The sequence below is a fragment of the Dermochelys coriacea genome, chromosome 23 (genome assembly GCF_009764565.3).
Source record: "Dermochelys coriacea isolate rDerCor1 chromosome 23, rDerCor1.pri.v4, whole genome shotgun sequence".
Taxonomy (NCBI): Eukaryota; Metazoa; Chordata; order Testudines; family Dermochelyidae; genus Dermochelys; species Dermochelys coriacea.
This window is the reverse complement of record NC_050090.1, coordinates 7,773,457-7,797,598: the sequence shown is the minus strand read 5'-3', so window position 1 is coordinate 7,797,598 and position 24,142 is coordinate 7,773,457. Positions and strand designations below refer to the sequence as shown.

Below are 24,142 nucleotides of genomic sequence, written 5' to 3'. Positions count from 1 at the left end.
CCACACCCCAAACCTCTCATTCCCAGCCCCAGACAGAGCCCTCACCCCCTACACCCCTACTCTTGCCCTGAGCCCCTCCCATACCCCAAACCCTCATCTGCAGCCACACCTCACAGCCCTCACCCTGCACCTCCTCCCATCCCCAAACTCCCTCCCAGAACCTGCACCCTAGCCCCCTTCCGCAGCCTAGGGCCTGCACCCCAGACCTCCTCCCCCACCCAAACTCCTTTCCGGAGCCTTGGGCAGGTGGGGGGCGGAGTTTGGGCGGGGGCGGGTTCTGGGCACCTCCAAAATTTCTACAAACCTGCCACCCCGGCACACTGAACTGAGCCTGCCACTCTCACAAGGACAATTGCCTGTCCTAACGCCTGGCCACGCTGCCCCACGAGGACTGTGCTATGAACATGGGATTTCGCGGGTGCCTCCTGCTCCCAGATGGGCACCCCCTTGGCAGGAGCTCAGCTGCCTGTGCTGGAGCTGGGAACACAAGGATCCCCATCCTCCTGGCCTGGTTTTGGGGTGAGTGGCCTTTTCTCTTTGCTCTGGCTTTGAATAGCCCTGGGGGCAACCTGTGATTCTCCAGCCCCACCCATCAGACATGGCTTAGCTGTGTCCTGGGAGCCAGAACTCTTGGGGTCTATTCTGCCTTGGGAAGTGGAATGGGGTCTAGTGGATAGAGCAGAGGGTCTGGAAGCCAGGACTTCTGGGGTTTATTCCTGTCTTGGGAAGGAGAGTGGGGTCTAGTGGATAGAGCAGGGGGTGCTACCAGGATCTATCTAGCTGCATGTATGATTTTACAATAGAATTAGTTTAACTTTTGTTAAGCATTAAAAGAGTAAAAAGAAATTGGCATGTCTCTGAATCCTGGAGGTGTTTCCCAGATGCCCTGGGCTGGTCTCTTTAGGAACACGGGACACAGGACGCGTCATATAATCCTAGTCACACACTTATCAAGCGCCATCTTCATGTGAGTTAGCACATTCTCCCCTTACCCATTAGGAGGCTGTTCCTGAACCTTCTTCTCATTTCCAGCCTAACATGACTCCATATCCCCACTTGTTCTTGTGCCAACAATTTCCTTTGGCATTACCTGGAGTTAATCCTGCTTTGAGCAGGGGGTTGGACGAGATGACATCCTGAGGTCCCTTCCAACCCTGAGATTCTATGATTCTGTGAGTAGCTCTTCTCACTCTCTGTGGTTCCCATGATGGATTCGTACAGAGCAACCAGATCCCTGCTCAGCCTCTGCTGTGCCAGCTAAACGAGCCAAGCTCCTCTTGTCTGACCAGCCTCCATCCCCCGACCGTCCTAGCAGCCCTTCTCTGCACCTGGTCCCATCTGAATCCATCTGCCTTGCACTTAGGTGACTAGAACTGCACACGGGATTCCAGGGTTCCTGTCCTGCTCTCACTGTGTTTGTTCAGTGTTTGACGCTTCATTTCTTAATTATTATTTATTATGCAAACACAAGAATTCATGTTACGGCAGCACTGTCTGCCGAGCTCAAGGTCCTGTGGTGCTGGGCTCTGCACTGGCAGGATGACAGGCAGTCTGTGTGCTCGAGAGCTCAGTTTAAATGAAGAGGATAGAGAGGGGGATAGGGACACAGAGAGGGGATGTGATAGCAGCTGCTGGGAATGGACCCTGGTCTCATCACTCCCCGCCCAGTGCCCCTCACTGGTTGTGTCGCAACACACAACCAGAGACAGCCATTATCCTGCTGGCCTCAGTCACTGTTCCTAGATACAGCCCTTCTCAGACTCAGGTAGGCACTGACAGAGCCTGTGAGACAAGGACAAGTTAATATTACAAATCTCAGCTCCCTCTCAGCACCCACCAGCATTTCCAGAGGGCCAGCAACCAACTTTGTAAGCCCAAATAAAGAGACGATGGCTCTGTCGCTGGACACTGAAAGAAGAGCTCATCACTGAGAAAGGTTGCAGATGACACAATTGTGAGAATGTAAATAATGAAGAGGACAGGTCATTGATTGAGTGATCTGGGCACTTTGTAAACTGGGTGCAAGCAAACCATATGCATTTTAACAGAGCTACATGCAAATGTATATATCTAGGGACCAACAACATTGTCCATACTTACATGTTGAACTCTCTCCTGGGAAGCAATGAGTCTGAAAAGGTTTGGGGTCACGGTGGATGAACATGAGCTCCCAGTGTGACACTATGGCCAAAAGATCTGCTGTGATCATAGGATGCATGACCAAGGGAATTTCTAGTATGAGTAGACAGTTTATTTTACCTCTGCACTGGGCACTGGTGTGACCGATGCTGGAATCCTGTGTCCAGTTCTGGTGTCCCTAATTCAAGAAAGAGGCTGAAGAATTGGAGAGGGCTGAGAGAAGAGCCATGGGAATGAGGAAAGGATTAGAAAACCTGCTTTATAATGATGGACTCAAAGAGCTCGATCTTAAAAAGAGAAGGTTAAGGAGTGACTTAATCACAATCTGTGAGTATCTACTCATGGAACAAGTATTTCATAATGGGTTCTTCAATCTAGCAGAGAAAGGGAGAACAGGATCCAATACCTGGAAGTTGAAGCTAGACAAATTCAGGCTGGAAATGACTCATTTATCAAGGGTCGTGGTGGATTCTCCATCACTGTCAGCTTTTAACTCAAGATTGGATGTTTTTCTAAACAATCTGCTCTAGGAGTTATTTCATGGCAGGTCTCTGGCCTGTGCTATACAGGACTCAGACTAGATGATCACAGTGGTTCCTTTTGACCTAGGAATCTATGAATCTGTAAAAATCACTGAGTCAGACTGAAACCTTCTACCACCCTATCAAACTGTGTTGGGTGTGCAGGGCTGAGGAAGATTTTGTGAAGCCCCTGGAATCTCATAAAGCTGCTGAAACACTGCATTCAAAGTTTCTCCCTTGATTTGAGATGAGCGACATTGGGACCCCACTAGGATTCCAAGTCTGGTAAAGAATTCATTCACTAGAATGAACGTAGTACATTGGTTCATTTCATACTTATTAGCCATGATGGATCATAGAATCATAGAAGATTAGGGTTGTAAGAGACTTTAGGCGGCCATCTAGTCCAACCTTCTGCTCAAAGCAGGACTAACACCAACCAAATCATTCCAGCCAGGGCTTTGTCAAGCCAGGCCTTAAAAACCTCTAAGGAAAGAGATTCCACCACCTCCCTACATAATCCATTCCAGTGCTTCACCACCCTCCTAGTGAAATATTTTTTCCTAATATCCAACCTAGACCTCCCCCACTGCAACTTGAGACCATTGCTCCTTGTTCTGTCATCTCCCTGAGAACAACCTAGCTCCATCCTCTTTGAAAGCCTGCTTCAGGTAGTTGAAGACTGCTATCAAATCCCCCCCTCACTCTTCTCTTCTGTAGACTAAATAAGCCAAGTTCCCTCAGCCTCTCCTCATAAGTCATGTGCCCCAGCCCCCTAATCATTTCCGTTGCCCTCAACTGGACTCTCTCCAATTTGTACATATCTTTTCCGTAGTAGGGGCCCCAAAAGTGGACGCAATACTCCAGATGTGGCCGGGACAGTGACAGAGGGGAATAATCACTTCCCTCGATCTGCTTGCAATGCTCCTACTAATGAGGCCCAATATGCTGTTGGCATTCTTGGCAACAAGGGCACACTGCTGACTCATATTCCAATTCTTGTCCACTGTAATCCCCAGGTCCTTTTCTGCAGATCTGCCACTTAGCCAGTCAGTCCCCAGCCTGTAGCAATGCATGGAATTCTTCCATCCTAAGCGCAGGACTCTGCACTTGTCCTTGTTTAACCTCATCGGATTTCTTTTGGCCCAGTCCTCCAATTTGTCTAGGTCACTCTGGACCTTATGCCTACCCTCCAGCTTATCTACCTCTCCCAATGAAATCCAAACTGATTATTAACTCACCCGCAATCCTGGCTTCTTGCTCGAACTCCAGTGCTCCAATTTTCAAACCCAATTTCCCCCATTTTTGGAAGGACGCACACTCCCCAGTCATGGGGCATGACTACATTGCACACAGAGCATACTGTGGGGGTGTGAATTGCAGAGCACACCAAAGAGCTGCACTTGGACTGTCCTGTGTGGACGTTGCTGGCGCAAACTGAAGTTTCCTAATTCGAGTTAACATGCTGTTTGAAAGACGACTATGGTAACTACATTAACAATGCCCACCTACACTAGGCGGGCAGGGGGAGCTCAAACACTGTAACTGTCTCCCACACACACACTAGGGAGAGTGCAAGGCCTGGCCAGACGTGGGGGGAACAGGGTGTGTCATGCTCCTGTTCCAGATGTGGTCTGACTACAGAACTTGTTTGTCCACTCCAGTTGAGTTCACCGTTAGATCCTTTAATGCCCTGTCAGGTATGGCTGAGGTTCGGCTCCATCAGGGATGTTACACACAGCGCCACCCAGTGGCTGAGCAAGCACTACAGGTTAACATTCCAGTCCATCTCCCCCATTAAGTTCCATGTTCCTGCCATTTATTCACACTGTCACACTGGCTGTGAAGTTCAGGACAGATCAATCTGCCCAGTGTCTCTAACCCGTACTGGGTTCCTAACTGTAAAATACCAATGTGTAGCAGCTTGGCCACCTGGGTGGCCATTAGTTGCAATGATTGCCTGGGGTAGTTTTGGAATCCTTGAGTTGTTGTCTACTTGTTCTGCGTCTGCCGTCTGTCAAGTTTGCTCTGTGGATTGTTCCTTCTGAGGAACTAACTGTAGCTGTTGATGGTTTCTGTTGGATTCCCCCGTCAGTCTCAGTCACATGTAATCTGGGTGCTGCATTCTTTTCCTTGACGACAGGTGGAGTCGTCCATTCTTTTTCTTCCTCCAATTCGATGTGAGCACGGTCACCGGGTTCCAGACCCAGCAGGTCTCAAACAGAGTGATGGCTCTTGTAAACATGTCTTGTCGTGTAGGGACCAGTTGCCATCACTGGCACTGGGTGGGTTATTTGGCTGTCCTCTCCCCATGCCAGGAGAGAGGGGAGGGGACAAGGTGGATTTGGGACTCTGGGATTGAGAGGGCCTCTGACCAATCAGAGAACTGTGGAGGAGGGCCAGTGGGCAATAGCCAGCACCCCAAGTCAGTCTGATTGACCAGGCAGCCGGGCCAATCACGGAGCCCAGCTCAGATCTAGCCTTCATGCATGTTGGGGAAGGAGACAGCGAGAGCAGCCCCCGGGGAGGAGCTGGGGTGGGGCCAGGGAGAGGCCGGGGACTGGGTGGGGCTGAGTAAAGACCTAGTACATGTGTGGGAGCTGGCAAGTGGGGCGGGGCTGGGCTGGGGTCAGCACGTCCGGCGAGGGTCAGTGATGGGGACAGCACCAGGGTTGGTGAGGGGGTGGGGCCAGGGTTGGTCGGAGGGCAGGGTGATGGTCAGTGAGGCAGGCAGGATGTGTGAGGGGACGGGGACATGGTCACTGAGGGGAGTGGAGCCAGGGTCAGCTAGGGAGGTGGGGCCAGTGAATGTGGCCATGAACAGTGAGGGGACAGGGCCAGGATTTCTGGGAGGGGGGTGTCACAGGTCAGTGAGGGGCGGGGTCAGGGACATTGAGAGGGTGGGGCAGCAAGGGGGCAGCGTGAGGGTTGATGAGGGTCTGGAGGCGGGGCAGGGAGTGGGGCCAGTGAGCAGGGTGAGAGTTGGTGTGGGGTGCAGGGCGAGAGTTTGTGGGGGAGCCAGGCCAGGATCAGTGAGAAGGGTAGGGTGAGGGTTGGTGAGGGGGGGTGGAGCCAGGGTTGGTGAGTGGGGCACGTCCTGTGAGTGGGGCAAGTGTTGCCAAGTGGGATGAGAGGCGGTGGGGTGGCAGGGCCAGGATCAGTCAGGAGGCAGTGTGGAGGATGGGGCAAGGTTCAGCGAGGAGTGGGATGAGGGTTTGTGAGGGGGGTGGGATGGCAGTTTGTGAGGGGACGGGGCCCCACCGTGACATGGTGACAGGCCCAGCCTGGCAGGACCCTATGGAGGGGAGCGAACCCAGCAGCAGAGACAGGGGCTGCAGGGGAGCCTGGGGGATCATGACCTCACTGTGAGGGAGCAGGAGACAGGCAGAGACCTAGCGAGGGGGAGTGAGTGAGCAGCAGAGAGGGCTGAGCTGTGGTATCCTAGAAACTGCCGGTCCCCTGTACTGCCCTGAGACCCACCATGCAGGGAGCCATGACTACCCTGGCCTGGGGGGTTTCTGGCAGCCCCTGAGCCAGGCTGATGACTGCAGCCATCTCTGCAGAGACTTCTCTGATCTGGTCCTGCAGCAAAGCCACTGCGTTAGCCGTGCACGGCCTGGACTAAGGCAGCCCCACCTCATAGTAGGTCAGGGAGTCCGTGGCTCAGAGGAGGACGGGTTTTTCTTTTCTTGATTTCTCTCCTTTTCAGTTGACCCTTGGCCTCAGTGGCTGAGTGGTCTGATCCCCCGGTGAGTACTTGGCTTGGGCATTCACCAGTGTGCGAGATGGGTCTTTGTCACTCACGAAAGCTACTGGGGAACAATATCTAGTGACCTTCTGAACTAGGCTCTCTGTTGGGGGGAAGACGTGGGGCTAGCACAAAAAGAAGAAAAAAAAGGGGGAAAGTCTGGACACTGCTGTGATCATTTCTGTGGAACGTCGAAGAAAGCCATAACCCAGGGGATGGACATCACCCTCATCACACCCCTTTCAGGCACTAGCAAACTGAAGAGAGAAATTTCAGCACCCCAGAGAAGACACTGTTACTGTTAAAAGTGTGTTAGTTTGTATGTGTACATACAGAGTAAATAGTTCGGTATGCTTCCCATCCAGGTGTAGGTCGTAGTGTGATGATGGCTTTAGTATATTTTAAACCTTTCAGCTGCTTAGTATATTCTGAAACCTGCTAATAAGTTTTTTCCCAGTTTCAGGCTGTTCCTGAGAGAGATTAATCTGTTGTATTTGAGTTGGCATTTTGTGTGTGTTCCCCTTTAACAGTTTAGGTGTGGATAAACCTACTACCCCAGTTAGGGGAATGTTATTTATTGGGAATCTATCTAGTAGCCAGGCAGGAGCACTCCAGCTCGCAGATGGACCCGACATGGATAAGAGGAGAAGCTGGGGAGGAGGTATTGTGGTGAGGGGACAAGGCAATTTGGAACCCCCTGTGCAATAGTTTCCATTGTTCAGATTCAGTCCTGAGGTCTCACGAGCAGCTGTGAGGTCCCACAAGAGGTAGGATGACTGGTAATTGGGTTGCAGCCTTAAACCCAATTCCAGGGTGTTCTCAGGTCCCAGTAGGCAAGGCCCTGCTGGTGTAGCCTTGCTAGATAAATTGGGGGGAAGGAAATCCCCTGGAGTTACTAGTGTCCCTCCCCTTCCCAAAGACTGTGCACCATACCCAGCCTGTTCCTCTGGGTAACACTAGGGTTGGTAAGAGATGGGTTGCTTCTCACTGAGATAACTTAGGGTGGAGTAGGGTCCTGTCATAAATATAAAGGGAAGGGTAACAACCTTTATGTACAGGTTTCAGAGTAGCAGCCGTGTTAGTCTGTATTCGCAAAAAGAAAAGGAGTACTTGTGGCACCTTAGAGACTAACAAATTTATTTGAGCATAAGCTTTCGTGAGCTACAGCTCACTTCATCGGATGCATTTGGTGGAAAATACAGAGGTACAGAATCACTTACCTATAAGGGGTTAATCAGTTCAATTAACCTAGCTGGCACCTGACCAGAAGGACCAGGGGGGAAAGAAGATACTTTCAAATCTGGGGGGAGGGGGAAGGTTTTGTTTGTGCTCTCTTTGTGTTCCCTCTTGAGACAAAGAGAGAGACCAAGCAGGTAATCCAGCTCCTACTGAAATTATACATCTAACATTACAGAAATTGTAAGTAATAGCAAGGAAATGTGTTAGATTATCTTTTGTTTTAGCTTGTGAATTTTCTCTATCCTAAGAGGGAGGTTTATTCCTGTTTTGTAACTTTGAAGTTGAGCCGAGAGGGGAAATCCTCTGTGTTTTAAATCTGTTTATTACCCTGTAAAATTACCTTTCATCCTGATTTTACAGAAGTGCTTCTTTTACTTTTTTTCTTTATAATAAAATTCTGCTTTTAAGAACCTGATTAGTTTTTAGTGTCCTAAAAACCCAAGAGTCTGGTCTGTGCTCACCTTGTTTACATATTTGGTTGGTATATTATTCTTAAGCCTCCCCAGGAAAGGGGGTGAAGGGGTTTGGGGGGATACTTTTGTGGGGATAGGGCTCCAAGTGGCCCCTCCCTGAATGTTTGTTTAAATCACTTGGTGGTGGCAGCAATACCATCCAAGGACAAGGAATTTGTGCCTTGGGGAAGTTTTAACCTAAACTGGTGGAATATAAGATTAGGGGTCTTTCATGCGGGTCCCCACATCTGTACCCCAGAGTTCAGAGTGGGGAAGATACCCTGACAGGTCCCATTTTACAATACCCCACCCCAATGACATTACAATAAGCTCAGTTTTGCCTTTTTATCCGATTTGGCAAATCTCTTCATGTCTGGCCCCTTTGGAGATAGGCTGTTTTCCAAAGTTGGACCAGTCGTTCAGAGTTGTTTTCCCAACAGGAGTTGTGCAGGACTATATCCAGCAGCTGCTATCAGCGTTGATCTGTAACTCAGAAGAACAAAGAATGCGACTTCCTGCTATAGGATTTTCTTGGCTGTCTGTACAGCTCTTTCAGCTTCTCCGTTCACTTGGGGTAATGTGGGAGGCTCACAATAAGATCAAAATCATATTTAGTTTGGAATGACAACTTCTGCTGCTATGAATTGTGGTCTGCTGTCTCTCACTAGTTGCTCTGGAATACCAAAGTGAGCAAAAGTGCACTTCAGTTTCTCCATAACACTGTGATATGTCTTTCAAGTACATTATCTCTATATACCTGGAAAAATAGTACATGATGACTGGGTAATGACAGCCTCTGAATTTCCATAAATCTGCAGGTATCTCTTCAAGGTCTCTCTGGTAGAAATGTTTGTACACTGTACAGTTCAGCAATGTCTCTTAAGTTGATTTGTACTGGATCTCCTTTCAAAAGCCCAATATCATAAGCATATAAGAATGGCCATACTAGATCAGAACAATGGTCCATCTAGCCCAGTATCTTGTCTTCCAACAGTGGCCAATGCCAGGTGCCCCAGAGGGAATGAACAGAACAGGTAATCATCAAGTGATCCATCCCCTGTCACCCATTCCCAGTTTCTGGCAAAAAGAGGCTATGAATACCATCCCTGCCCCTCCTGGCTAATAGTCTTTGGTGGACCTATCCTCCATGAACTTCTCTAGTTCTCTTTTGAACCATGTTATAGTTTGGGCCTTCACAACATCCCCCCACAAAGAGTTCCATAGGTTGATTTTGTGTTATATCATCAAATCCTCCAGTGAGTTCTTCCACCTTTCTCACTAGGCCCATCGTGGCTGACAGGCTGCTGCTGTGAAGGCTGATGGTCTGTGGTTGTTGAATCACATGCATTCTGAATGCAAAGCTTTTGTCTTAATAAGCTATTTTTGTGGTGAACTGGCCCATGCGTTTAAGAGTACCTCCAGGGCTAGTCACAGTCCTCAGGTGACTTCAGCTACAGGAGGATCTGACAGGGTGCACTTACCCCAAACTGGATGGGGAAGAATTAATTCCTCACTGTGGGTGGAAGAGGCCACACCCCCATGTCCCTACCTGGCATGCACCAAGTGTAGCACTTCTATAAAAGGGAGCAGCACAGCTCAGTCAGGGCAGACTGCTGGAGAGGAAGGACTCACGCCCCAGGTTCCAGCCCGGGAGCTGTCAAAGCCCCAGACTGCGCAAGCCAGAGGTGCCAAGACTCAGGCACATGCCCAGGTACCTGAGGACACCACTCGGAGGTCACAGCCACCAGGAGCAGCACAGCCTAGGGAGACCAGAGACCCAGAAGATGTCTAGACCAAGACAGCAGGAGTCACAGTAGGAAGTAGCCCAGGGAAGGACTAGCCATTGTCCCTACGGCAGATCTGTATCAAACAGATCCCCCCTAATGAACCTCATCTGTGTTTGTGGGGAGGAAGCTGTCCAGTCCCAGCTGCACTCCAGCCGTAGAAATTACAATACCTTCGGGCAGATATCAAGGGACATGATGGAAAGGGGCCATGATCAGGACGCTCTGCATTGTAGGGTTCAAGTGAAGGAGCTGCAGAATGCCTACCGCAAAGCCCGCGAGGCAAACAGCTGCTCCAGTGCTGCCCCTGCGACCTGCCGTTTCTACAAAGAGCTGGACATGAAACTTGAGGGCAACCCCACCTCCACTCCGAGTACCACCGTGGACACCTCAGAGCACAGTCCAACAAGGCAGGAGGAAGAGAAGGAGGAGTAGCAAAGCAGGAGCAAGGGTGCTGAGAAGGAGGAAGACACCCCGGCATCCCTAGGTGCATGCAGCCAGGAGCTGTTCTCAAGCCAGGAGGAAGGTAGCCAGTTGCGGCGGCCAGTGCTTGGGGAAGGACAAACACCGGAGGAGGTTCCTGGTAAGCGGCTTTTATTTTGGGAAGGAAGTTATTCAGTGCGGGCTCTTGGGGTTAGGACTGCATGCATGCCTAGATGCGGAATAGGGCATTGGTTTGCTCTCTCACATCGTGGTAATTGGCTTCAGTGATCTCTTCAAAGGTCTCATCCAGAACTTGGGCAATGCGCTTAAGCAGGTTTTATGGGAGAGCCACTGTGGTCCTTGTCCCAGTCAGGCTAACATGTCCGCGCCACTGCTGCACACAGGCAAGCTGCATATGGGCGAGGGCGGAAGCTGGATTGTAGTAGAAGATCCTCCCTTGCTTCCCAAGTCACCCTTAGCAATGAGATATCTTCCAGGACAAACTCCTGTGGAAAATGTGGGGACAATGTTCAGTATAGGGTCCCCTGCAGCTGTTGGCTCTCCCCAAGACACAAAAACCCAGAGGACAGTACAGCCATGAAAGAATCAGTCTCCCTTGACCCTGAGCTTACTCACCATTTTGGGGCTCCCAGGGGTTATGTGTGCTTGCTTTTGGACAGGCAAATTATGTGATTGTGTAGACTGTGCTTGCCCTCCTTAAGTATGGGGGAATCATTGCTCTGTCTGGTGTGAACAATGCTGCCTCTGTTAAGTGTTGCATTTGCCTTTACAGATGCAATCTTGAGATCTCAGCCGTCCGAGTTATCACCGGCTGAGAGGCTGCAAAGAATCAGGAAGAGGCCACATAGAAGCAAAGAGGACATGCTTCATGAAGTCATGCAGCACTCCCTTAATGAAAATCAAAAAGTGCAGGAGTGGCAGGAGAGTGAAAGGAGGGTCCTCCAGCAGAATGCGGATCACTAGCCCAAAGCACAGAGCAGCTGATAAGCATCATGGAGCACCAAGAGGACTCGATCCAGGAGCTCGTAGCCATGCAGGCGGAGTACTTCCGCGCCCAACCCCCCCGCAGCCCTTGTCCCAAAACTCTTTCCCTTGTGCCCCCATGTCACCTCCAACCCACTTTCCCCAACATCCGGGTTCTTATTGCAACCAGCTGGCTCTAACACCTGTAGCTTCACCACCCAGCCCTGAAAACTAGGACTCTTACCCACTGCACTCAACCCCCATCACCATGCAGTGTAGCCATCCTGAAGTGCATCACTCATTGCACAGCACTCCAAACAGGAAGGCTAAGTATGGTAACAGGACATATGTAAACCTGTGATTGTACTGTTCCCCACTCCAGCCCCTTGCCCTTTGTGTTTCCCAAGCAGTTGTTTTTCTTTTCAATAAATGCATTTTCTTTTCATTAAATGGATTTTTTTGCTTTGAAAACATTCTTTATTATTGCATAACGTAAAAGATACCTTAGCCCAGGAAAGCAACATCATACATAGCAAACACAGATTCCTACTAATATTGGATCCACTGCATTTCACTCCCGTGCAGGGCATCAGACATTACTGGTGGCTTTCAACCTCAAATTGCTTCCTCGAGGCATCTCTATCCTTGCAGTCCCGCACTGGGCCCCTTTAATAGCCCTGCTCTCTGGCTGTTCAAATTCAGCCTCCAGGTGTTGAACCTCCAAGTTCCATGCCTGAGTGAATCTTTCACCCTTCCCTTCACAAATGTTATGGAGGGTATAGCACACGGATATAACCGTGGGGATGCTGTTATCAGCCAGGTCAAGCTTCCCATACAGAGAGCACCAGCGGCCCTTTAAATGGCCAAAATCACACTTCACAGTCATTCTGCACCGGCTCAGCCTGTTGTTGAACCACTCCTTGCTGCTCCCTGTGTAGAGTTTCATGAGCCACGGCATTAAAGGGTAAGCAGGGTCTCCAAGGATCACAATGGGCATTTCGACTTTCCCTATGGAGATCTTCTGGTCTGGGAAAAAAGTCCCAACTTGCAGCTTCCTGAACAGACCAGTGTTCCAAAAGATGTGTGCATCATGCACATTTCTGGGCCAGCCTGTGTTAATGTCAATGAAATGCCCATGATGATCCACAAGCGCCTGGAGAACCATAGAGAAATAGCCCTTCCAATGAATGTTCTCAGAGGGTAGATGGGCTGGTGCCAGAATTGGAATATGCGTCCCAACTATCACCCCTCCACAGTTAGGGAAACCCATTTGTGTAAAGCCAGGCACAATGTCATGCACATTACCCAGAGTCACAGTTCTTCTGAGCAGGATGCGATTAATGGCCCTGCAAACTTGCATCAACAGGATTCTAACGATCGACTTCCCCACTCCAAACTGGTTAGCGACCGATCAGTAGCTGTCTGGAGTTGCCAGCTTCCAGATTGCAATAGCCACCCACTTCTCCACCATCAGGGCAGCTCTCAATCTCATGTCCTTGCACTGCAGGGTGGGGGCGACCTTCTCACACAAACCCATTAAAGTGGCTTTTCTCATCCGAAAGTTCCACAGCCACTGCTCGTCATCCCAGACTTGCATGACAATGTGATCCCACCACTGAGTTCTTGTTTCCCAATCCCAAAGCACTGTTCCGTGATGGTGAGCATGTCCATGAATGCCACAAGCAATCTCGTGTTGTATGTATTACTCACATCGATATCATCATCAGAGTCCTCGCTCTCACTTGGATCTTAAGGAGTAACTCGACTGCCAAACATGATGTGCTGGCGAGACTCATCAGCATACTCCTCAGCTGTTCGGGCTCCATTCCCGCAGACCAAAAGGGAAGACAGAGTGTGCAGTACAAAAAACGTTGAAAGATGATGTCAATTGTGGACGGAAGCAGAGGGATTGCTGGGATGCAAACCAATGTATCACAGGGCATTGGGACAGGACCCAGAATGCCCTGCACCCCCCGCCCCCTTCCCACAAGCCACAGCGCCAGAATGGGAAGAGGTGCTCTGTGGGATAGCTGCCCACAATGCATTGCTTCCAGTGCCACAAAAGTGGACACGCCAGTGCGCTTGCAGCTGTCAGTGTGGACAGACTGCAGCGCTTTCCATACTGCACTCTATGAAGGCTGGTTTAACTCAAAGTGCTCTACATCTGCAAGTGTAGCCATGGCCTAAGGAGCCATGCATGACTAAGCTGCCCCAGGCACCCTAAATCCTGACCCGCCCACACTGGCAAGGCACTTAGAGTGCCTGGACTCTGCAGCTGGAGCCCTCATGGTACTCCACCTCCACGAGAAGTATAACGCTTGTTGCGCCGCGGCTGAAACACCCCAGCATCAGTGTGAATGCATTGTTGCATTACTGCACTTTGATTGGCCTCCAGAAATGTCCCATAATCCCCTTAAGTCAAGTGGCCACTCTTGCCATTGTTTTGGAATTGGCTGTAGGAATGCGGATATGCCCTTTCAAAGCTCTGTTTCTGATAGCCAGCTGCTTATCTGCTCTGGGACAAAGCAAGCCAGTAGTGTGGAATGTTGCTTGCTGTGAGTGTGTGAGAGAGAGGCGGTGGGGAGGGGGGTCTGAACTTACAAGACAGCATGCTGACACAATCTCAGAACCCCAAAAACCCACTCTCTCTCCCTCCACATTCACAAAGCACATTCCCTGTCACATTCCACCCCACCCCCCACATTTGAAAAGCATGTTGCAGCCACTTGAACACTTGGATACCTACCACAATGCACTGCTCTTTGTGGCGTTGCAAGAGCTGCTAATGTGGCCATGCCAGTGCGCTTCCAGCTGAGAGTGTAAACATTCAGCAGCGTTTTCCTTGCTGTGGTCTCCGAAGGCTGGTTTAACTCTCAGCGCTCTACATCTGCAAGTGTAGCCATGCCCTAAGCTGACAGGAAAGCTCTCCAGTTGGCTTCACTACTCCAGCTCCATGAGTGGCAGTAGCTATGTTGGTAGGAGAGCTTCTTCTGCCTACATCATGCTGTCCATACCGGTGCTTAGGTTAGTGTAACTTACATTGCTTAGGGGGTGGCTTTTTCACACCCCTGCGTGACATAAGTTATACCACAGCAAGTGCTAGTGTAGGCATAGCCTAAGCTAAGCCATAGCTAGTTTCAGGTTTATCAATTTGCTCCTGCCTTTTGTTCTGTTGTTTGACTAATTCAGACTGGTTTGCTATTTGAATAGCTGTGGCTAGGGTTAAATCTCTCTTCAGTTGTAGCTGCTGTGAATTTTTTTTATCTGTTAGCACACAGAGGCTGATTATTGGGTTATTTGCAACCTTTGCATTCCCAAAATCACAGTTTTCTCCCAATATATGTGGAGCTCTTATAAACATTCCATACTTTCCCCTGGTTCTTGAGTTCTCTGGTGGAAAGAAGCTTTTTCATAAGCTACATTTCTCTGAGGTATAAAGTATGCATCAAACAGAGCCAGACCCCTTTCATAGTCACCTTTGTGACTGTCTTCAGTAAAGTCAAAGGATTTAAAGATATGCTCTGCCTCCTTCCCTTAGGCTACATTAAAGACGATACCTGCATATCTCCAGTTTCCTTGTGCAGCTTGGCAGCAATGTGAAATCTTGTTTCCAGTCTATCCATGGTGAAGTTTGTGAAAGCTGAAGTTCTCTGGGGCACTAAAGAGTGGCATGGTGATGAGATCCTACAACCTTTGTAGCTTTGTTCCTTCTGTTTATGTTCTTAATTTACTCCACACGCCATGTCATGTTCTTCTGTACCAGACATGGACTGATCACAGAATTTGCTTTTACATACCATGATCCTTTAGTGCTCTGCCAGGCATGGCTGAGATCAGCTTAAAATAAGGTATTTTACATACATCTCCATCTAGTGGCTGAACAGTATAATACACTTTTGCATCCCATTACAGGGTGTGTGGGGTTGTCACACTCCAGGGTGAGGGGATACTAGCCCCAGTAAGGTCTAGGGGGAGCAGGGTGTGTGGGACCTTCAGTGATGCAGGCAGTGTGAAAGCAGGTGGCTCGGTTTGGAATGGCGGGTGCAGTGTCATTGGTTCTGACGTCGCTCATCACGTCTTGTATTTTGTCAGCTACTTAGGGCTCCTCTGCACTGGAAACATTACAGCATAGATGCTACCAACCCTGACAGAAGAGGTTCTCCGATCAGTGTAGGCAATCCACCTCCCTGAGAGTCAGTAGCTAGTGTCACTGAAATATAACATGCAGCTGAGACCTTTGCTCCCAGTGCATCAACAGATGGCAGGGGAGAGCTCACTCAGGCCACTATTTATATCAGCCAGTGTTTGGAGATCCCTGAAATGTCCAATCATGGAGACAGAGACTTACCTCATCTCTTTGCTTTATTTCAGCTTCCATGACAGGATTCTCCTTGGCAGGTAAATATGAACATAGGCAGAGGGTGCGGGGTGTGTGTGGGGTGCATGCTGCAGGGTGCAGCTCTGTGTGCAGCTGTTTTATAAATCGGGGTGGGGAAGGGCAGAGTTAAGATTATTTAATCTAGTGGTTCAAATGTAGAACTGGAGACCTGGGTTCAAATCCTGCCTCTGCCAGACACACCTTGTGGACTCAGCCTATCATTGCCTCGATACGTGCCTCAGTTTCCCCACCAGTGAATTGTTAACAAGGTGGACTGTGTGGCAGAGTGAAGGGCATCCTGGCTATTGGGTCCCTGTGGAAATACTCAGGCCACCCAGCATCTCGAGAACTCAGCCTTACCTAGCAAGTCCGAGTTCCATTTGGGCTGTGGCAGCTCCTGGCTGAGCCGCTTAAGTCTGGGGTGACCCCAGATTTACCCTGGAATAGGATCTGCCCCAAGAGATATGTTTGCCTTTAGTTATTGTTAGAGCCATTTCAGCTCAGCTCTGGCTGTAGCTGGTACATGGCCCCAATCCCTGCACCGGGGGAGTGGAGGTGCCATGAGTGACACCAGCTGGGGCCTGTAGGAGGTGGCAGTGGGGTGCCAGGAGCTGGGCTGCTGTGGCACCCTCAGCACCAGGACAGCACAGGGCTGGCCCTGTCTATGTGGATGCTGTGGAATATAGAGGAGCCGAGTCAGCCCCAGTGGAGGCTTTGGGGGAGCAGAACTACAGCCCCGCAAGGCTGCTGCTGTTGGCTCTGGTAGACGGGGGCATCAGGGCACAGATGGGTAGGGGGCTCAGGCAGGGGCAAAGGGCAGTTCAGTCTCCTGACCAGTTATGCCCTTTGCCCTTTGAGTAGGAGCCGCTCGGACTGAGGGCTGGGCTGGGCTGCACACACCTGTCCTGTCATGGAGGGAAATTAACCCCAGCAGCTTATTTCACATTTTCGGCATCAGAGAGCTACAATGGCTGCAACTTCCACTCACTACCAGCTTGGACCCACGATCCCAGACATGAAAACCCAGTGCCTGTTCCCCCCACACCAGCCACTGTCCCTGCCTGAGCTAGGGCCAAACAGGAACCGGGGCCCTCCAGGGGAAAAGCTCCCGGTCTCCTTCCCCCAATGTACTGCGTCACCTCATCCTCCTCGCGCAGACTGTACTGGAGCCAGAGTCCTCTGGGAGAAAGACCCTGTGTCCCATCCTCCATCCCACGAGTCCCAGCCATTCCGCCGTGCCTCGGGCTGGATCAGAGCTGGTGACCTCCAGAGAGGAACCCCCCAGTGTCTCATTCTCAGCCCCCCGGAGCCAGCCAGTCTGCCACACTGGGACCTAATGGGAACCAGAGCAAACGATAGGGAACAAGCCCCATATTCCTTTCCTCTAGCCCATCCTTAACTCTTTATCCCCTGGGGTTGTTTGCAGACTCAGGCATTTCAGAAGTGGCTCAGCTCCGACTGGTGAACGGCCGGAGTCGCTGCTCTGGCAGAGTCGAGGTGCTTCACAAGCAGCAGTGGGGAACCGTGTGTGATGACAGCTGGGATTTAACTGAGGCCAGAGTGGTGTGCAGGCAGCTGGGCTGTGGGACGGCGTTATCAGCCCCACGTGAGTCTCGGTTTGGACAGGGAACTGACCGTATCTGGCTGGATGAGGTTAACTGCACAGGGACAGAAGCTGCCCTCTCCGAATGCAGGGCTAGGCCTTGGGGAGAGCATAACTGTAACCACGTGGAAGATGCCAGTGTTGTGTGCTCAGGTAAGCCTAGGATCTCTTCTGTCACAGTGGGTGCTGCAGGGAGTGGATTAGGAAGCTTTCAGCCCAGTCCTGGTTCCCTGTCTGAGTTCCCGTGCCCCAGCGCAGCGTTGTGGGCCTGTACTGAAGGGAGCAGGCTAGGAAGACAGGAGGGGGTGCTCTCCCCTAGCAGTCTGGGCTGACCTCAGTCCTCCGGCTGGCTGACAAAAGGTCTGTGCTACAGGGTATGGGGCTCTCGCATCACAGTCAGCGACACTCACAATTCCCCAGAGCGGCGCTAGGGGGCGTGAGCTGCAGAGGGTGAAGTGTGGGGCACAGTGAGAGGCCCTCCCCCAGCTCTGATTGCTCTGATCCCCCACCCTCCCTGGCACAATGGAGCGCTGGGTAAGAACAGATCCCAGCTGTGGGACTTGGTGTCAAACAGAGCTTGCAGTCGCTCCTGGGGACTAGAAACCCAGGGTCACTTTGACAAGAGTTGGGCTCCTAACTCAGCCATGCTGGACAATTTGCACCACAAACAATTAGCCCTGAATCTGTAACGTCCCCCGCAGCTCTGACTGGACAAACATTTTCCCCAACTTCCTGTCTGCACAGTCGCCATATTTCTGTGCCCTGACTCTCAGCTGCCCTGTCCCACCCCAAAGTGGCAGCATGTCCGCGGTGGGGACTGAGCCCTGGGCATGGAGTGGCTGTGTGAGGAGGCCAGTCACACCCATCCGTGGTAGGCAATACAGTCATCAGCATCACTTGTGATCAGATGCACAGGAATCTCCTTGAGTATTTATTGCATTTGCAGACTCGATCATTCCAGACCCAGGTCCTCTCCAACTGGTGAACGGCCCCAATCGCTGCGCTGGGAGAGTTGAGGTGCTTCACAACCATCAGTGGGGAACTGTGTGTGATGACGGCTGGGACATAACTGATGCTGGAGTCGTGTGCAGGCAGCTGGGCTGTGGGACAGCCTTATCAGCCCCAGGGCGGGCTCACTTTGAGAGAGGATCTGACACCATCTGGCTGGATGAGGTTAACTGCACAGGGACAGAAGCTGCTCTCTCCGAATGCAGGGCTAGTTCTTGGGGAAAGAGTAACTGTCACCACGGAGAAGATGCCAGTGTTGTGTGCTCAGGTAACCCTCCTCTGTCATGTCACTGGGGGTGCTGCCTGGAACAGGCTGGGAAGCTTTCGGCACAATCCCTGCTTTCCTGTCCGAGCCAGTGCTGATTCTAGTGTCTCAGTGAGGTGCTGGGGGGCTGTGCTGCAGGGAGATGTGTATGTGTCCCTCTGAGAAACCTTACCCCGTCTCTCCTTGCTCCAGTCCCATTTCCAAGCTATAGCACAGTCTGGCACTCCGTGGCCATTGGTCCTTCCAGTCAGATTCAGTGTCAGCTGGAGCCTGTAGCTGTTCACTGGGACTGGGAACCCTGCATCACTTTGCTAAGCATCATGCTCCTGACTCCATTGTCCCGGGAAATTGGCAACTTAACTAATGTTATCCTTGGCGCAGACGGGATTGGACACTGTCAGGACCAGTAACAAGGTGGTGTGGCCTACTGGTTAGAGCCAGGGTGGCATCGGGATCACGGCTGAACGTCACACAAAAGGTGAAAGCCAGAAACAGAGTCCGAAGCCTTGCCCAAGGTCAAGCCACAGTCAGAGTTGGTCACTAGAGTTAGGGTGAGGAAGCAAGAAAAAGGGGCAGTAATGGGAGCAAGGAGCAGGCACAGGGCCAGGCAGCAGGAGCCAGGAACAAGGGGTGGTAACGGGAGCAAGGAGCAGGAATTGTGTGAGGAGGCAGGAATCTGGTCCCTGGGGTCTGGCCAGCAGCAGCCTTAGCAACGAGTTGCTCAGCCAAAGGGTAGGATGGGAACAGGAAGCTTTACACCTGGAGGTGTCCAATCAGCAGTCTGCTTCTAGTCACCTGCTCATGGTGGATGGGCCTCTACTGGTGGCCCATTAGCTACAATTCCCTCATCTCACCGTGATGTGACAGGTAAGGCTGTAGTTCAGCAACCTCGTGGATCTGGGCTTGAGGCCTGTAGTGTATGGGAGATACCTAATTCTTTCCCATTTCCTCCATAAACAGCTCAGCCAACTTTGCTGAGCATGTCTCTCAGCTGCCCTGATTCACCCCAGAAGTGGGAGCATGTCAGTGGTGGGGAGTGAGCCCTTGATGGGTATTCACTGTGTGGACCTGTAAGTGGGAAGCACTACATTCTCCAGTGTCACTGGTGATCAGATGCGCAGGAAACTCCCTGAGTGTTTATTCCTTTGGGGTATTTGCAGACTCAGGCATTTCAGAAGTGGCTCAGCTCCGACTGGTGAACGGCCGGAGTCGCTGCTCTGGCAGAGTCGAGGTGCTTCACAAGCAGCAGTGGGGAACCGTGTGTGATGACAGCTGGGATTTAACTGAGGCCAGAGTCGTGTGCAGGCAGCTGGGCTGTGGGACGGCGTTATCAGCCCCAGGGGGGTCTCGGTTTGGACAGGGAACTGACCGTATCTGGCTGGATGAGGTTAACTGCACAGGGACAGAAGCTGCCCTCTCCGAATGCAGGGCTAGGCCTTGGGGAGACAATAACTGTAACCACGTGGAAGATGCCAGTGTTGTGTGCTCAGGTAAGCCTCATCTCTTCTGTCACAGTGGGTGCTGCAGGGAGTGGATTAGGAAGCTTTCAGCCCAGTCCTGGTTCCCTGTCTGAGTTCCCGTGCCCCAGCGCAGCGTTGTGGGCCTGTACTGAAGGGAGCAGGCTAGGAAGACAGGAGGGGGTGCTCTCCCCTAGCAGTCTGGGCTGACCCCAGTCCTCCGGCTGGCTGACAAAAGGTCTGTGCTACAGGGTATGGGGCTCTCGCATCACAGTCAGCGACACTCACAATTCCCCAGAGCGGCGCTAGGGGGCGTGAGCTGCAGAGGGTGAAGTGTGGGGCACAGTGAGAGGCCCTCCCCCAGCTCTGATTGCTCTGATCCCCCACCCTCCCTGGCACAATGGAGCGCTGGGTAAGAACAGATCCCAGCTGTGGGACTTGGTGTCAAACAGAGCTTGCAGTCGCTCCTGGGGACTAGAAACCCAGGGTCACTTTGACAAGAGTTGGGCTCCTAACTCAGCCATGCTGGACAATTTGCACCACAAACAATTAGCCCTGAACCTGTAACGTCCCCCGCAGCTCTGACTGGACAAACATTTTCCCCAACTTCCTGTCTGCACAGTCGCCATATTTCTGTGCCCTGACTCTCAGCTGCCCTGTCCCACCCCAAAGTGGCAGCATGTCCGCGGTGGGGACTGAGCCCTGGGCATGGAGTGGCTGTGTGAGGAGGCCAGTCACACCCATCCGTGGTAGGCAATACAGTCATCAGCATCACTTGTGATCAGATGCACAGGAATCTCCTTGAGTATTTATTGCATTTGCAGACTCGATCATTCCAGACCCAGGTCCTCTCCAACTGGTGAACGGCCCCAATCGCTGCGCTGGGAGAGTTGAGGTGCTTCACAACCATCAGTGGGGAACTGTGTGTGATGATGGCTGGGACATAACTGATGCTGGAGTCGTGTGCAGGCAGCTGGGCTGTGGGACAGCCTTATCAGCCCCAGGGCGGGCTCACTTTGAGAGAGGATCTGACACCATCTGGCTGGATGAGGTTAACTGCACAGGGACAGAAGCTGCCCTCTCCGAATGCAGGGCTAGTTCTTGGGGAAAGAGTAACTGTCACCACGGAGAAGATGCCAGTGTTGTGTGCTCAGGTAACCCTCCTCTGTCATGTCACTGGGGGTGCTGCCTGGAACAGGCTGGGAAGCTTTCGGCACAATCCCTGCTTTCCTGTCCGAGCCAGTGCTGATTCTAGTGTCTCAGCGAGGTGCTGGGGGGCTGTGCTGCAAGGTGTGCTGTTTCCCTGTGAGACATACACCGCTCCCTGGGCCAGGCAACAGGCGTCAGGAGCAAGGGATGGTAACAGGAGCAAGGAACAGGAACTGGGGGAGGAAGCAGGAGTCAGGAACAAGAATAAGGAACGGGGGCAGGTCCCAGGGATCTGGCCAGCAGTCAGCCTAGCAACAGGTTGTTTATATAAGGGGTAAGATGGGAACAGGAATCTTTATACCTGGAGGTGTGCAATCAACAGTCTGCAGCTAGTTACCTGACCATGATAAGTCAGCAGGTGTGGCCTCTGCTGGTGGGCCATTGGCTGCAGTGACGCATTACGCTCTAGTTGGGCAATCTCATAGACCTAAGTTTCAGACCTGCAGTAACCGAGAAAGACATAATTCTTCCCCACTTCCTGCCTAAACTACTGGGCCAGCTTTCCGTAAACTGTCTCTCATCTGCCCTGTTCCACCCCAGAGGTGGTAGCATGTCTGTGGTGGGGAGTGAGCCCTTGATGGTCAGTCGCTGTGTGCTGAGGCTGTTTAGACCTGTCAGTGGGAGGCGCTGTGTTCCCCAGCATTGCTAATGATAAGATGCACAGGAGGCTCACTGACTACTCCCTTGGGATGTTTGCAGACTCAGCCCTTCCACACCTGGCTGAGGTGCGATTGCTGGACAGCCCAAGTCGCTGCTCTGGGAGAGTTGAGGTGCTTCATAACCAGCAGTGGGGAACCGTGTGTGATGACAGCTGGGACATAACCGATGCCGGAATCGTGTGCAGGCAGCTGGGCTGTGGGACGGCGTTATCAGCCCCAGGGAGGGCTCAATTTGGACAAGGATCTGGGCCAATTTTGCTGGCTGAGGTTAACTGCGCAGGGTCAGAAGCTGCCCTCTCTGAATGCAGGGCTAAGCCTTGGGGAGACCATAACTGTCACCACACAGAAGATGCCAGTGTTGTGTGCTCAGGTAACCCTCCTCCATCATGCCCATGTGAGTGCTGTGAGAAGTAGTTTGGGGACTCACTGGGGCGCTCTCCCCTCACAGTGAGTCCTGACCCTAATGTACCACCTGATGCAAAAGGCTGTGCTGCAGGGAGCGGGGCTGGGGCTCAGCGGAGGCTGCTCTCCCTGCGGGCTCCTGCTTTACCACAAGGTCTCAGGTCGTGTCTAAGGGCCTTGCTGCAGGGGGCAGTTTGAGAATCACAGGAGGGGGCTGCCCTCTCTCAGAGTCAGTGCTAACCCCAATGCCCCAGCGTGGTGCTAGGGCACCGTGCTGCAGGCTGAGGTGTATACATCTGTCAAGGTTCCTTCCCCACTCTGAACTCTAGAGTACAGATGTGGGGACCTGCATTAAAACCTCCTAAGCTTATTTTTATCAGCTTAGGTTAAAACTTCTCCAAGGTACAAACTATTTTCCTTTTTCCCTTGGACTTTATTGCTGCCACCACCAAGCGTCTAACAGATATATAACCGGGAAAGAGCCCACTTTGAAACGTCTTTTCCCCCCAAAATCCTCCCCAAACCCTACACTCCATTTCCTGGGGAAGGTTTGATAAAAATCCTCACCAATTTGCATAGGTGAACACAGACCCAAACCCTGGGATCTTAAGAACAAAGGAAAAGCAATCAGGTTCTTAAAAGATTAATTTTAATAGAAGAAAAAGTAAAAGAATCACCTCTGTAAAATCAGGATGGTAAATACCTTACAGGGTAATTAGATTCAGAACATAGAGAATCCCTCTAGGCAAAATCTTAAGTTATAAAAAGACACAAAAACAGGAATATCCATTCCATTCAGCACAGCTTATTTTCTCAGCCATTTAAACAAACAGAATCTAACGCATATCTAGCTAGATTACTTACTAAGTTCTAAGACTTCATTCCTTTCTGTTCCCAGCAAATGCATCACACACACACACAGACAGAGAGAGACTTTGTTTCTCCCTCTCTCCAGCTTTTGAAAGTATCTTGTCTCCTTATTGGTCATTGTGGTCAGGTGCCAGCGAGGTTATCCTAGCTTCTTAACCCTTTACAGGTGAAATCCCTCTGGCCAGGAGGGATTTTAAAGGTGTTTACCCTTCCCTTTATATTTATGACAACTTCGCTGTCAGAGCCCGTCTTCCATGTCTGCTCACTCTGATCCCCCCACCCAACTCCAGCCCTATGGGCGCTCTGTGACCGGTGAGTTCTCGTCAGACTCACTTGCTGTCTTCTTCTGATGAGATGAGAGGTTTGGTTGCCTAAAGGAAGAGCCCTGATGTGCTCTGCCATTAGACATCTGCCATTTTTGTATGCAGTGTAGTTGCAGCCATGTTGGTCCCAGGATACAAGAGAGACAAGGTGAGTGAGGAAATGTCTTTTGTTGGTCCAACTTCTCTTGGTGAGAGAGACAAGCTTTCGAGCCACACAGAGCCCAGACCTGAAGAAGAGCTCTGAGTAAGCGCCAAAGCTTGTCTCTCTCACCAACAGAAGCTGGTCCAATAAAAGACATTACCTCACTCACCTCATCTCTCTAGATTGGGGTGGGCAAATTTTTTGGCCCGAGGGCCACAGCTGGGTGGGGAAATTGCATGCATGGCCATGAATGTAGGGCTGGGATGGGGGTTAGGGTGCAGGAGGTAGTGCAGGGTGTGGGAGGGGGTGCGGTGTGCAGGAAGGGGCTCAGGGCAAGGGGTTGGGGTGGATGAGGGATGCGGGGTGTAAGAGGGGACTCAGGGCAGGGGGTTGGGATGAGGGGAGGGATGCAGAGTGCAGGAGGGGGCTCAGGGCAGGGGATGGGGGGTTGGGGTGCAGGAAGGGTGTGGGTGCAGCAGCAGGCTCAGGGCAGGGGGTTGGGGTCTGGGATGCAGGAGGGATTTGGAGTGCGGGCT

At 51.5% G+C, this 24,142-nt stretch overlaps 1 protein-coding gene across 4 annotated transcripts in view; it reads left to right on the top strand.

The window, feature by feature from the left end:
* Positions 1-389: 389 nt before the first annotated feature.
* Positions 390-24,142, top strand: part of LOC119847424 (deleted in malignant brain tumors 1 protein-like) — a 60,203-nt gene continuing 36,450 nt past the window's right edge. The window contains exons 1-6 of one of the 4 annotated variants that reach the window (XM_043501277.1): positions 390-519; positions 15,662-15,688; positions 17,095-17,424; positions 19,705-20,034; positions 20,826-21,155; positions 21,910-22,239. In XM_043501277.1, the coding sequence (XP_043357212.1) occupies positions 399-519; positions 15,662-15,688; positions 17,095-17,424; positions 19,705-20,034; positions 20,826-21,155; positions 21,910-22,239 (1,468 nt within the window). In that variant the 5' untranslated portion in view covers positions 390-398. Of the gene's footprint in view, positions 520-15,661; positions 15,689-17,094; positions 17,425-18,217; positions 18,548-19,704; positions 20,035-20,825; positions 21,156-21,909; positions 22,240-24,142 lie in introns of all 4 variants that reach the window. The other 3 variants (XM_043501278.1, XM_043501279.1, XM_043501280.1) reach the window with 3 other exon arrangements.